The 14659-nt window shown below is 36.9% G+C and overlaps 1 protein-coding gene across 1 annotated transcript; it reads right to left on the bottom strand.

The window, feature by feature from the left end:
- Nucleotides 1-12845: 12845 nt before the first annotated feature.
- Nucleotides 12846-13787, bottom strand: LOC109730534 (olfactory receptor 4K13-like). The gene has a single exon (XM_020286141.1). It carries the CDS (start codon nucleotides 13785-13787, stop codon nucleotides 12846-12848), a length of 942 nt encoding a protein of 313 aa, XP_020141730.1.
- Between the last annotated feature and the right edge of the window lie 872 nt (nucleotides 13788-14659).

Raw genomic sequence — 14659 nt, 5'->3', positions numbered from 1 at the left:
TGGTCATGGTGAATTATTTTTTCAATGTGTTGCTGAATTCTATTTGCTAAAATATGGTTTAGGATTTTTGCATCTATATTCATGAGGAATATTGGTCTGTAATTTTCTTTTTTTGTTGCATCCTTTCCTGGCTTTGGTATCAAGATGATATTGGCTTCGTAGAATGAGTTAGGAAGAATACCATCCTTCTCAATGGTGTGGAATAGTTTCTATAGTATAGGTATGAGTTAATCTTTGAATGTTTGGTAGAACTCTGGGGTGTAGCCATCTGGCCCAGGACTTTTCTGTTTGAGGAGGATTTTAATTATTGTTTCAATTTCTGAGCTTGTGATTTGTCTGTTCAAGAACTCAGTTTCGTCCTGGGTGAACTTAGGGAGGGTGTGTGATTCCAGAAATCTGTCCATTTCGTCTTCATTTTGTTGTTTTTGGGCATATAGATTTCTATAGTAGTCAAAAATAATGTTTTGTATTTCTGTGGAGTCTGTTGTGATCTCTCCTTTTTCATTTCTTTTTGAGGTTATTAGAGTCCTTTCCCTTTGAATTCTTGTCAGCCTAGCCAGAGGGCTCTCAATTTTGTTGATCTTTTCGAAAAACCAGCTTCTGGTTTTGTTGATCTTCCATGTAATTCTCTTATTCTCCATTTCATTTAGTTGAGCTTTGATCTTAGATATTTATTTTCTTCTGCTAGGATTGGAATTGGTTTGCTCTTCTTTTTCCAATTCCTTGAGTTTATTCATTAGGTTGTCAGTGTCTAATCTTTCTGGTTTTTGGATGTAAGCATTTATTGCTATTAGTTTTCCTCTCAGATATATCCCAAAGGTTTTGGCAAGATGTGGTTCCATTGTCGTTTTGTTTGAAGAAATCTTGATTTTCCTCTGAATTTCTTCCTTGACCCAATAGTTATTCAATAGTAGGTTGTTTAGTTTCACTGACTTAGTGATGCGGTGTGTTTTTCTGTTAGAGTTGAACTCTAATTTTATACCACTATGGTCAGAGAAGCTACAAGGTATTATTTTTATTTTCTTGAACTTTTTGAGATCTACTTTGCGGCCTAGTATGTGGTCAATTTTCGAGAAGGATCCAGGGGCTACTGAGAAGAATGTAAACTCAACTTTATTTGGGTGAAATGTTCTGTATAGATCTGTCAGAACTTTTTGGTCAATAGCTTTGTTTAGGTTCCTTATTTCTTTACTTAATTTCTGTTTGGAAATCTATCCAGTTCATTTAGTGGTGTATTGAAGTCCCCTAATACTATGGCAGTATTGTTTAAGGTGGTATTTAGCTCAGACAAGGTTTGCTTTATGTAATTGGGTGCTCCTGCATTGGGAGCAGAAATATTAAGAATTGTTAGATCTTCTTGTTGGATCTTCCCTTTCACCATTATTAAGTGTCCTTCTTTATCCTTTTAAACTTTTGTTAATTTAAATCTAATGTTGTCTGCAAATAATATAGCAACCCCTGCTTTCTTTTGACTTCTGTTGCTTGGATGATACCATCTTTTGATCTTCAGCCGGGAGGCATCTTTATGGTTTAGGTGTGTTTCCTGTAGACAGGAAATACTAGGCTTGTGGAATTTTATCCACTCTGCCAGCCTATGTCTCTTCAGAGGACAGTTTAAACCATTTACGTTTATTGAGAGGATTGAAATTGGAGGAAGATTTCCATTCATATTGATGGGTGAAGTCCTGTTGCTTTGATTTAGCACTTGAGCCATCATGAAATTCGAGATCTAGACTTTAATTCTTTGTGGATTTCATTTTGAGGAGTGTCTATTGCCCTGTTCATTGTGGAGGGCAGGTCTGAGAATTTCCTGTAGTGCTGGTCTGGTCTTTGCATATTCCTTCAGGGATTGTTTGTCTGAGAAGGATTTTATTTCACCCTCATAGATGAAACTTAATTTTTCTGGATAAAGAATTCTAGGTTGAGCTTTGTTCTGTTGTAGAAGATTAAGGATAGGCATCCACTCCCTCCTGGCTTGTAAGGTTTCAGATGAGAAGTCTGTGGTTAGTCTGATAGGCTTTCCTTTATAGGTTATTTGTTGTTCACGCCTTGCTGTACGGAGGATTGCTTCTTCACATTTACTTTGGTCAGCTTAATAACCACATGACAAGGCGATTGCCTATTCGCATTGTGTCTCCCAGGAGTTCTGTGTGCTTCTTGAATTTGGATATCCAGATTTCTTGCTAGGCCTGGCATATTTTCCTCCAGTATGCCATAAAATAAGTTTTCCAACCCTTGTGAATGTTCTTCTTCCCCTTCTGGAATGCCATTCATTCTGATATTTTACTTTTTTACATAATCCCATACTTCCTGTATGCTTTGATCTTGTCTCTTGTTTCTGTGCACCCTTTCTTCCTCTGATTTATTTAGCATGTAGGTATAATCTTCAAGCTCTGAGATTCTTTCCTCAGCATGATCTATCCTGTTTTTGAGGTTTTCCACTGCATTATGGAGTTCCTTGAATGTTTCCTTCATTGCTAAAATTTCTGCTTGGTTTCTCTGAATTACTTCTATATCTTTGTAGAATTTTTCATTCATTTCCCGGATTGTTCTTGTGGTTTCTCTATGTTGGGATTCTATTTTCTCTTCGATTCTATTGAGCTTTCTAACAATTCATATTCGGAATTCTTCCTCTGTTAGTTTAATCATATCATGTAAGTTGATGTCAGTTGGTGGAGAATGAGTATTTTCTTTTGTAGGTGACTCTTCTTTCTGATCTTTCATGGTTCCTGATGTTTTTCGTTGGTTCTTCCTCATCTGGATACTTTGTTGAGGACCAGAGGTGCTGGAAGTCGATTATAAGCTGTGTTCTGGGTTCCAAAGGAATGATCCTTGGAAGACCTGGGGAGGATGTGTTCTGATCCTGTATCATCTCTCCCAAGGGTTTCTTGAGTTCTCAGGAATAGCAGCCTCCTTCGCTTCTCTGCCTTGCTAAGACAGGCTCTACTCTCTGGGCACAGAACGCCAACTCCTGAGTGCAGCAAGATACCACTCAGGTTCAAACTTGTGAGATAGCTGCCAAACAAAGCACCATTCTCAACTTTCCACCCTTATAAATTCAGCTTCCAAGGCCACCTGCCAGGTTAGGGCAGAGGGGAAGACTGAGTTTACTACCAGGGAAGTCCTCCGCAGCATTTTCATGCTAAGGAGCAGCTCAGTGGACCTGGGAAGCAGCTGCTGGCTTTGGACCCTCTCCCACTCGCTACTGCTTCAGCAGAACGCTGGGATTGCAACAAGTTGTCTTCTCCAGAAGCCCGAACAGTTCAGTCAGTTTAGGGTAGAAGATGTGCCAAAGAAAAGCTTCCAGCACAGCCCCCCATAGTGTCTCCAAGCTTCAGGACAGTGTAGTGGTGCTAGGAAGTGGCTGCAGGGTTTGGACCCTTCCTCCTTCTGCTACTAGTTCAGTGGTGCTTTGGCAGTTCAGAAAGGTGCCTTCTCCAGCTGTTCAAAGAGTTTGTCTGGTTTAGGGTAGTGGGGATGCCTGGAAGACTCCTCCAGTGTGGCCCTCCACAGCTTCTCCAAGCCTCGGGGCAGGGGTCAGTGCTGGGAAGTGGCTGCAGGGCTTGGTCTTTCACCCCACACACTACTGCTTCAGTGGCTCTGTGAGCTCGATAAGCTGCCCTCTCCAGAAGCAGGAACAGTTCAGCTGGTTTGGGGCAGTGGGGAAGCCTGGAAAATGCCTCCCGCATGGCTCTGCACGGTGTCTCCAAGCTGCAGTGGCAGGGCAGCAGGGCTGGGGAGCGGGTGCAGAGCTCAGACTTTCTACCCACCCACTACTGTTTCAGTGGTGCTGTGAGCTCAATAAGCCGCCCTGAAGCAGGAACAGTTCAGCTAGTTTGGGGCAGTGGGGAAGCCCAGAGAATGTCTCCCAGGCGGCTCTGCGCGTCTCCAAGCCACGGGGGCAGGGCGGCAGGGTTGGGGAGTGGGTGCTGGGTTCAGACCCTTCCTGCACTCCCCACGGCTTCAGTGGAGTGCTGTGTAGAATTCAAAATGCTGCCTGCTCCAGACTCCCCTCCAAACCGCTTGTTTGTCCTCTTTGCCACCTCCCATCAACTTCAGGCAATTCCTTGCCTGCATGGGAGTGGGGATCGGTGGGGAAGGGATTGTCTCCCTGTGTGGGGGAGAAGGAATGCCTCCTCCGGCCAGCCCGTGGGGCGGCAGATGCACAGGTGCGCTCCCTCCCCACTATACTTCCGACTCCCCGGATTTTGTGGAAGAATTTCGGTTCACCTTTGATTGTTGTCCACAATTTCCATATCCTGGTGTCTCTTTGCTGTCCTGCGAAGCTGCTCCAGAGCAGGTGCAGATGGCCTGTGTGTGGTCATCTGTCCTGTTCACACCTCACCCTGAGAGCCGACAGCCAAGAGGTCAGCCCTATTCCACCATTTTCCCCTATTAAGTTGTTTTGATGTCCTTATATATTTTGGATATTAACCCCTCATTATTTTACAAATTGTGTCAATATTTTGTCTGCTTTTTAAAGTTGCTGAATGTGTATTCATCACCCTTCGGCCTCATCTTGTTGTAAATAAACCCTTATTATATATATGCTTTGCAAATATTTTCTCCTATTCTGCAGACTGTTTCTTTACTTTGTCGATTGTTTCTTCTGCTGTTCAAAAGCTTTTTCGTTTGATACAGTCCCATTTGTCTATTTTTGCTTTGGTGCCTGTGCTTTTTTAGGGTCATATCCAAGAAACTATTTCCCAGGCCAATATCATGAAAGTTTTCTCTTAGAAATTAAACTGCTTCAGATTTTACATTTAAGTGTTTAGTCAATTTTGAGTTGATTTTTGTATATGGTATGAAATGAGTGTAGAATTTTCTTTTTCTGCACATGCATATCTAGTTATCTCAACATCGTTTATTAAAGAAAATGTTTTTCCCTCATTGTGTGTCATTGTCATCTTTGTAAAAAATCAATTTACCATGAATGTGTGGATTTATATCTGGCTCTATGTTTTGTTCCATTAGTTTATGTGTTTGTTTTTATGCCAGTCTATAGTGTTTTGATTACTATAGCTTTGCAGTATATTTTAAATTTAGGTACTGTGATACCTCCAGTTTTGTTCTATTCATTTAAAATTGCTTTGGCTCTTCAGAGTTGTTTGTGGTATCATATGAATTTTAGTAAGGATATGAATTTTCTATTTCTATAAAAATGCCATTTAAATTTTGTCTTTTATTTTTTATTTCAAAATATTAATGGGGTATAAATATTTTTGTTACATGGATACACTATACAATGTTGAAATCAGAGATTTCAGTGTGTCCGTCACCTAGACAGTATTCAATGTACCCTATAGGTAAGATTTACCACTTACTTCCCTCCCATCATGCCCCCTTCTGATCTTCCAATGTCCTATACATCTATTTGCACCCATGAGTCCCACTCTTTACCAATCATTTCAATTTGGATAGCAATTGCATTGAATCTATAGATCTCTTTGGATACTAGGAAAATTTTAACATACTAGTTCTTACAACCATGACTACAAGATATCTTTCCATTTATTTCTGTCACCTTCAATTTATTCACCAAGGTTTATAAGGTGCAGAATATGGATACTTCACATCTTCTAGTAGTTTTTGTAGCTATTGTAAATAGAATAGTTTTCTCGATTTTTTTAAATAGTGCATTGTTAGTATATAGAAAAGCCACTGATATTTGTACGTTGACTTTGTATGCTGTACATTTAATGAACTCATTTATTAGATATAACAGTTTTGTAGAGCTGTCTTTAGGGTTATGTATAAGATACACACACATAGATATCCCTATATAGGATATTTACATACTTTAGGGGATATATAAGACCATGTCATCTGCAAACAGAGATAATATAACTTCTATTCTGATTTGGATGTCTTTCCTTTATTTTTCTTGCCTAATTTTTCTGGATCAGACTTCCAGTACTAAGTGACTACAGTGGGCATCCTTGTTTTGTTCCTTTTCCTAAAGAAAAGACTTTCAAATGTTCACATTGATTATGATGTTAACTGTAGACTTGTCACATACCGTTTTTCTTATGTTAGGTATATTTCTTCTATACCTAATTTGTGGAGAGATATTTTTTAAAGTTTTAAAATTTTATTTTTATTTGACAAATAACAATTATATATATGTATGAGTCGTAATGTGATGTTGTGATTCATGTTTACAATATGAATTGATTAAATCAGGCTGATTAACAAACACCACTTACATATCATCATTTAAAATTTACTAAAAATTTTTGAGTTATAAAAGGCACTATTATTTATGATAGTCAGGGAGATGTTGAGAGGCTTTTTTTAAACCACAAAAGAAGGTTAAATTTTCTCAAATGCCTTTTCTGCATATATGGAGAAGATCATATGATTTTTGTCTTTTAGTCTCTTAAGGTGGTGTATTACATCTATTTATTTGTGTATCTGGGCTAAATTCCACTTAATCATGGTGAATGATCCTTTTAATGTGCTGTTGAATTCAATTTGTGGATATTTTGTTAAGAATTTTTGCATTTATATTTATCAGGGATAATGTCATGTAATTTTCATTTATTTCAGTGTCCTTGTCTGGCTTTAGCATCAGAGTAATGCTGGATTTATACAATGAGTTTGGAAGTATTCCCTTCCCTTTAATTTTTGGAAGGGTTTGAGAAGGATTGGTGCACGTTCTTCTGAAATGTATGGTACAATTTAGCATTGCAGCCTTCAGATTCTCGGCTTTTCTCTGATCAGAAACTTTTTATTACTTATTCAATCTCCTTACTTGTAATTGCTCTGTTCATATTTTCTATTTCTTCATGATTTGCCATTGATGGGTTGTAGTGTCCAGGAATTTTTCCATTTTATCTATGTTATCCAATTTGGTGGGGAATAATTATTCATAAGAGATTCATGACCTTTTGTACCTATATGGTATCAGATGTAATGGCTCCTGTTTTATTTCTGATATTATTTATTTGAGTCTTCCTTCTATTATTCTTATTTAGCCTAGCTAAATGCTTGTCAATTTTGTTTGTATTTTTAAAAAATAAGCTTTTAGTTTTGCTGAATTTTTCTAATGTTTTCTACTCTTTCATTTATTGCTGCTTTGATTTTTTTTATATCCTTCCTTCTACTAACATTGGGCTTAGTTTGTTATTCTAGTTCTTGAACATATTACATTAAATTGTTTATTTGAGATCTTTTTTCTTTTTTAATGTGGGTATGTACTGTTCCATATATATATATATATATATATACACACATATAGCAGTATATATGTATATATATATATATATATATAGAGAGAGAGAGAGACTGTAATATATATTATACATAATATATATATTTGTATATTTCCATTTATTTAGGGTCAACTCCAGGGAAATTTTTGTGTTCTTTTGATGGTTATATGTCTCATTGTTTTTTTTTTTGTTCTTTACGCATTGATGTTTGCACATTAGTTTTTCAGAATTTGCAGGCTTATTTTGGTGCCACCTATGAGGAATAGAGCACAAGAGCACTGGCTGGGTGAAGTTCAATGGTTCTGACACAAGTGAGGATGCGGCTGTGTAGTCTCAGTGCAGCTCCATTAGCTGAGGTCAGTGTTGAAAAAGATTCCAAGGATTTTTGGCAGGTAATACTGTAGATGTTCACAGTGGAAGTGAGAGTTGATGGTATCTTCATTGGCAATGGCTGAGAAGGTCCTCCTAATCTTTTTCTCCCACTGGAGAAGCTGTGGCTGAAGGGATCCCCCTTGGCACTGTATCTGGTTTGTGGGCCCATTGCAAGTGACAGTGGCACTGGTGTCTGATGAGTGGTGTTTCTGGAGTGGCCATGAAGCTGAGGCCTCAAACATGTGCACACATGGAAGAGCTATGGCTCTGGAGTCCAGGGTGGGAATGGCACTGGTACTTGGGGTGCAGGCACCCTCACTGACATGTTGGTAACAGTATATAAGACACAAGTTCTTGTGAAGCAGACAGGGAGCCAAGACCAGGAACATAGTATGCACAGAATTATAATGTCCCCAGTGTTGGGTCAAGGTCTATATCTCTGGGTGAGTGGGTATCCAGAGAATGCACACACCCTGAGAAATCTTAACTCTAAGGCCCAGAGTGAAAGCTAGCTTATTATGGTGCTGGATCAGGTTTCTGAGACATGAATGGTTACAGTTCAGCAATAGAGCCTACGTCTAGAGTGTGGGCACTCATGGAAAAGCTGTGGCTCAGGGGTCAGGGCATGTGCTGTTTGGGAGAGGAGGTGGCTGCAATCTGAATGGGCACCACAGCAGCTACTACTTGAGGGGCCCTGAGCTGTGCAGCTACATCTCCTTCTCTGAGGTTTCCCAACAGGAATGGCTATTGGTTACCTCAGTGGCAGAAGTTGCCAGTGTCCTCTTATTACCTTATTCTGTTAACTTGAAATTTTTGAATGATATTGAATAACTGTGGTATTAACTGACTATGGCAGACACGTTAGTTTCCCAGTAATGATTCTTTTTTTATTCATAATTGGAATTGCATATTCTTTGGGATAAGTCAGCTATGTCTTTCCATAGAGGCTCAAACTCTGTCCAAAAAACACTAGTCTAGGCTAATCAAAGATCTTTTATCTCACTCATTAGATACTAGATTATCGATGGGCATATACTTTGTGCCAGAGACTTGTACTGTCTTCTAAAAAGCTGTTCTCTCATTCTTCCTCAGTAATAGACACTTAATTCAGTCAGGGTACACTGTACAGCCTACCTTACAATTAGAAGGAGAAAATAAGAAAAAAGCCATATAATTGGGTAGCTCTTTGGTGTAAATTGCTTATTGGAGCTGAGTCAGTAGAGATTTAGGCCCAGTGGCATGGAATATTATACAAAATAAGTAAACATGCTTTTGTTTTTTATGTTTATTCATTCCAGTTTGAAAGTAACCCTTATATACTTACATTCCTCAAACTATTTGGTTTCAAAGACTCCTCTTTGAATTTGTATTGAAATTGTAACTTCTTCATTGGAGCTGAGTCAGTGGAGAGCTATACCCTTTGCCTCTTCTGAAACCCATATTTTTTGGGGTCTAATTTGGAAATGAGAAAAAACTTTAAGTATTTAAAACAGAAATAATTTAACTAGCTACTCCAGTGACAGAATGTCTGAGATTTTAAACAGGGCGTGTTCAGAGGAATCAAAGATTACCATCAATTGGAAGTCACCATCACATCTAAGCTAGAGGGGCAAGAGAAGAGGCACTCTTACCAAAGCCCAAGGGAGGGGGTGTCATCAGGTATTAGTTTTCTTTTAATATTTCTTCTCTTACAAGTTATCACAAGTTAACAGGCTTTTATGTAAATCTCTTGGGAGAGTAAAGCTACATGGAATATTATACAAAATAAGGAAGCAAGTTTTTGCTTTCATGTTTTTTTATTCCAATTTGAAAGTAAGCCTTGCATAACTATAATCCTCAAGCTGTTTGGTTTGTCATATTGAAATTGTTTTTCCATTGGCTTTTCCCTTTGGCAGCTTATATCTATATTCACTATACTATTGAATTTACTGATTAATTCTTAGAACCACAGTCACAGGGTGGTTCTTCTGATACTTACTATAATACAACTATCGATATATTTTCCAGATACTAGTTGACAAAAATTATATTTTACAGGGCCCTCATGATTAGAATAATGTGGTTTTCATTCAATTATAAGTTTTATCTAAATGTGTTATCTTTTATTAAAGCAGACAATTGTAAGATGTTGTCAGCATTGCTATTTAAACCTACCAGTTCTAGATGAGGAGTGGTTTGTCCAAAGACATGTAGACAGTGATTCTGAATACACATTGGTTCTCTTTCTTATCTCCAGTAAAATACATGGCAATCATTTGCATATCATAAAATTATGGTGAGACAGGAAACATACATAAGATACAGACTTGTAATCAATACCCAGAGGGAATTATTAAAATAAACATGCTGTTTCCCCTAGAGTTCAGACCAAGGACTTACTCTCTCATCATTTAAGTAGATTGTGAATTCACCCAGTATATCAGCCATGTGAACTTTTTCTAGAATGTGCTTCCTCTGGAAGCCCTAACTCAAGTAGTTTGGGTGATGGTGTGTGAACACATTCATAGAAAATGAAACTATCATAGATGATATGTGAAGAAATTTTAATTCCTTTCATTTGATTACATGGCTATGAATATTTATAAAAATTGTGATAATTGAGTTTTTAATACATTTAAAATTAAGATAAAAACACTTACACTGAGCAAGGCTTATAAGAAAATTCATAGACCATTGATCCATTCTTAACATAGATAAAAAAACTTTTACTTATATATGTGATTGTAGAAAGAGGGAGGGTGGTGTTGGAGCTTTTACTATTCTTAATGATCTTTATTGATTAATGGCAATCAATAAATTAGTGGAATTTAGCAATTTACCATTTGAAAAGTTAGAATTTCACTAAATCCTTTACAATTATGTAGAACTTCATAATAACTCAACAGTACTAGAGAAAGATCATAGAATGTGAATCTAGTATAATTTTATGGTACAATAATGTAATTAAGTAAGCAAAATTATAAAGGTGAAGTAAAGATATATTAGAGATGAGTTCATTTTCTACAAGAATTTTTCTGTGTTTATTTTTATATGTAACCCCTCCATGAATTTCCAACAGTCATAACTTTCTTGAAAAGATTGTAAAGAAGTGAGGGTGGTAAATTTGCTAGTAGATTTTCCACTTTGACTGAGCTTCGAGATGTTTTTTAATTTAGTACTCCACATAGCCATTAGCAATCAGTCATAATTGTCATGAAAAATAAAACCTTTCAATATTTCTCTTCTGAAGATATAAATGCAGGTTTAATGTTGCAGTACTATTTGGAGAGGTATATAAGAAAGGAAAGGATTCTTAAGTACAAAAATTAGAAAGAATGCATACAAATTGGATACACAGACACAATCACTCAAGTCATATGGTGAGCATGTCATACATAGAATTTTTCAGATTAAAACTGCAATTTTTCAAAGACATATTCTGGGGCCAAATTTAAGTAGGGCAAAAGGAAGAAAGAGACAAAAAGGAAACATAATTTGATTTTCAAAGTACATTATTCTATTAAAGACACCAGTAGATGGTCTTGTGGATTTTTGCATAAATTTAGGTTCTGTATTTGACTTTAGAAGGCCTCATTAAAAAGTTTCAATAAACTCACTGTTAGTATCACTTAATAAATTCTGAGTGACCAAGTGGAAGAAACAAGAAACTGTTCTCTCTGCTTTTACTTTTGCTACGATTTATCTCCACTTAACGAGAATAGAGCTTGATCAAACTTTAACAGTATTTTGAATCTCATCTTTCCTATTCTAGAAACTCTTTAATAACTTTACATTTATGATAAAGAAAAACAATCCACTAGACTTTCATATTCTAGTTTGGTGCCTTCTATAGAATCTCAGTATCAAATTTTCAACCTTAATTCATCAATTTCCTTCCTAAAGCTTTACCTTCAGTACCTGCAAACTCTTCTTCATTCTGCATTGTCTGTATAGACTGATCTTTCTGCCAGGAATGCTCATTTCCCTCTCTAACATCTAACTTTGTAGCTTTCTCAATGCTTTGCTTATTTGACCTTTCCTTAGAGTGGTCTTCTAAGACCACCATATCTACCATGTTTCCCTGAAAATATGGCCTACCCATAAAATAAGCCCTAGCAGGATTTCTAAGCATTTGCACAATATAAGTCCTTCCCCGAAAAAAAGACCTAGTGATGAGCATGGCTATGCATCCTATCTGCACAACCCATGCATTTCCTTGTATAGTGGTAAAGAAGATGAGCAGCCCTTCCCATCTGCCCTTTCGTAACAGCTACTATTCCAGTGGTGACCAGAAAGGTGTGGGCAGCCCCACCAACAAGTTCAGCTACCCCTGTCAGGTCCTGGCCATCCTGTTCATGCTGCAAGCTGAGGCTTTGAGGGGAAAATAAGCCCTAGGGTGTCTTCTTGTGGAAAAATAAATATGAGACCTTGTCTTATTTTTGGGGAAACATGGTACATAGCTACCTCCCACACCTTGTTATTCTCTCCAAGGCATAGACAAGATATATATCATTATCAATGTAGTTGTATTGCTTGGAAAAGAGTGTGGTACTTAGTAAATGTAAAGAAGATTGTTTCACAAATGACTGAATTCACTTAAAAGAACATTCACAAATCCTTATTGTTTAGTATAGGAAGAGAGAATAAAAAGTATATAGTTTTAACTTTTAATATTTCAATTGATATTGAATCCTTAAAAAATTATTTGAGTACTCAAAGAAATCTTTGAAATGTTTATTTCTAAACAAATTTTTATACTCTACTAAGGATGATAAGCCTTTTGAGGACACAGGGTGAAAACAAATGCTCCATGATTCCTGATTCAATTCCCAATTCCACTGAGATGCCTATGTAAGTTTTACATTTATTCATAGATATTTTTAACAAACATTAGGTTAAAACCAAAACTTTACAAATAAAAATGCATAGTTAACATCATCATGTGTGTTTTCTTACTCAAGTTTTCTATTTTACATCTCAATTCACTGGATTATAAAATTTTCGTAAGGAGACATTATGTTTATATATTTTAAAAATTCTAAGACAATGAGGTGTATAATAAATGCATGCTATTCAAGGCATTATATCTGTGTTGTAAACATTTTCTATAAAAAATCTTAGATCAAAAAATCTTAATAATTCCAGGAATTTGGAGGAATAAAATTGATGTTATTTAACATTTTCATTTTAATTATTTTAATAAATAATTAAGACTCAAATCCTAAAACAGCAGAAAACACACACACACACACACACACAATTAGATATTACAAACAGGATTTAAGGAACCAGCCAAGAAGTAATATGCTGGCTGCTCAGTCTCTTAATGGCTGCCTTCATTTCTTGATTTCTCAGAGTATAAATAATTGGATTAAGGAGGGGGGTGATTACAGAATAAAATATTGAAAGAAACTTATCTACAGAATAACTGTTGAATGGAAAAGCATAGATGAAGATAGTTGGGCCAAAGAAGAGGGTTACTACAGTGATATGAGCAGATAGTGTGGACACAGCCTTGGAGGATGCACTGGAGGAATGCAGCCAGATGGTGACCAACATGATGATGTAGGACGTGAGCAACAGAACGAAGCAGACCAGGGACAGGAGTCCACTGTCTGCAATCACCAAGAGCTCCAGGATATAAGTTTCAGTGCAGGCAAGCTTGATGACCAAGGGCAGGTCACAGAAAATGCTATCCACAATATTGGGACCACAGAAAGGTAAACCCACTGTGAAAACCATTTGGCTTGTGGTATGTATTAACCCAATTGTCCATGAGAGCAGTAGAAGAAAAAGGAGCACTCTGTGGTTCATTATGGTCTGGTAGCGCAAGGGTTTGCATATGGCAACATACCTGTCGATGGCCATAGCTATCAGGAGAGACATCTCACCACCCCCAAAGAAGTGTGTAAAAAACATCTGGGCCATGCAGCCCCACATGGAAATGGTCTTGCATTTTCTAAGGAAGTCAGCAATCATTTTGGGAGTTGCCACAGAGGAAAGACATAAATCAAAGAATGATAAATTTGCCAGAAGGAAATACATGGGGGAGTGAAGATGGTTATCAAATATCACAGAGATGACAATGAGAAGGTTTCCCACTACGATGGCTACATAGACAAGAAAGAAGATTGCAAAGAAGAGAATTTGGATTTCCCGAGAACTAGACAGTCCCAACAGGATGAACTCAGAAACACTCGATCTGTTATTCAGGGTATCCATCTTTCCATTTGCAGTAGTTTGTCACAAATTGTCTAAAAGAAGGGAGCACACAGAAAATCATAGACACTAATAAGATAGTGAACCTAATCATTTTATGTATTGTATTATTTATTCAAGGGACCAATCCTTTTGGTAATGTGACTGTTTTATAGCTATTCCTTGGTATTTTGCAGTTCCACATATTTCACAGGATCACAAAGCCATTAGAAACTATGGTGGATAATGTGCGATTAGATCAAATTTGCCTATTGGTTAATATAAGGTAGGGTCAGTAAGATACTTGAGTAAGCTTCGTATACATTATCAACTCCAGAGCAGACTGTGAATGAACACTTAGTTTATTAGAGTGATAGGGAAGGTTCTTGAAAAGCATCATGGGAGCAGATTTTCATCTTTTTTGTAGCTCTCAGGAAATACAGTGACATAGTTTTGTCGTATCCTGCTTATGCACTAAAAGGTCTGAGTATCATGTCTATTAAAAATATTGGTTGGATAACAAAATGTGCATTATGCATTCCTCTAGAAAACTACAAAATACTAATTAGAGACCTTGCACATATCATTGATGTACAGTTGAATGTTTAGACAGGTATATTGTTAATTGAAATTAAACCCAATCATTAAGGAAAGATTAAGGTTTTAGCCTGAATAACTCAGATTGATTCTCAAAATTATAGATGTTTATTCCACATATTGCTTAACTCTTCAGTTTGTGCAGTTAACAAAGTAAGGGTATTCCATTGGCCGTTCTTTTGCAATGGTTGCAAAATTGGATGAAAAGACCATTTGTAGCTGATATCCCTGTTTAATGCATCTATTTTCACATGTAATGTGTGTATAAAAATTCCAAAATCATCACCATCAATTCTAGA

Source organism: Microcebus murinus, chromosome 6, assembly GCF_040939455.1.
Source record: "Microcebus murinus isolate Inina chromosome 6, M.murinus_Inina_mat1.0, whole genome shotgun sequence".
Classification (NCBI taxonomy): domain Eukaryota; kingdom Metazoa; phylum Chordata; class Mammalia; order Primates; family Cheirogaleidae; genus Microcebus; species Microcebus murinus.
This window is presented reverse-complemented; position numbering and strand designations above follow the sequence as displayed.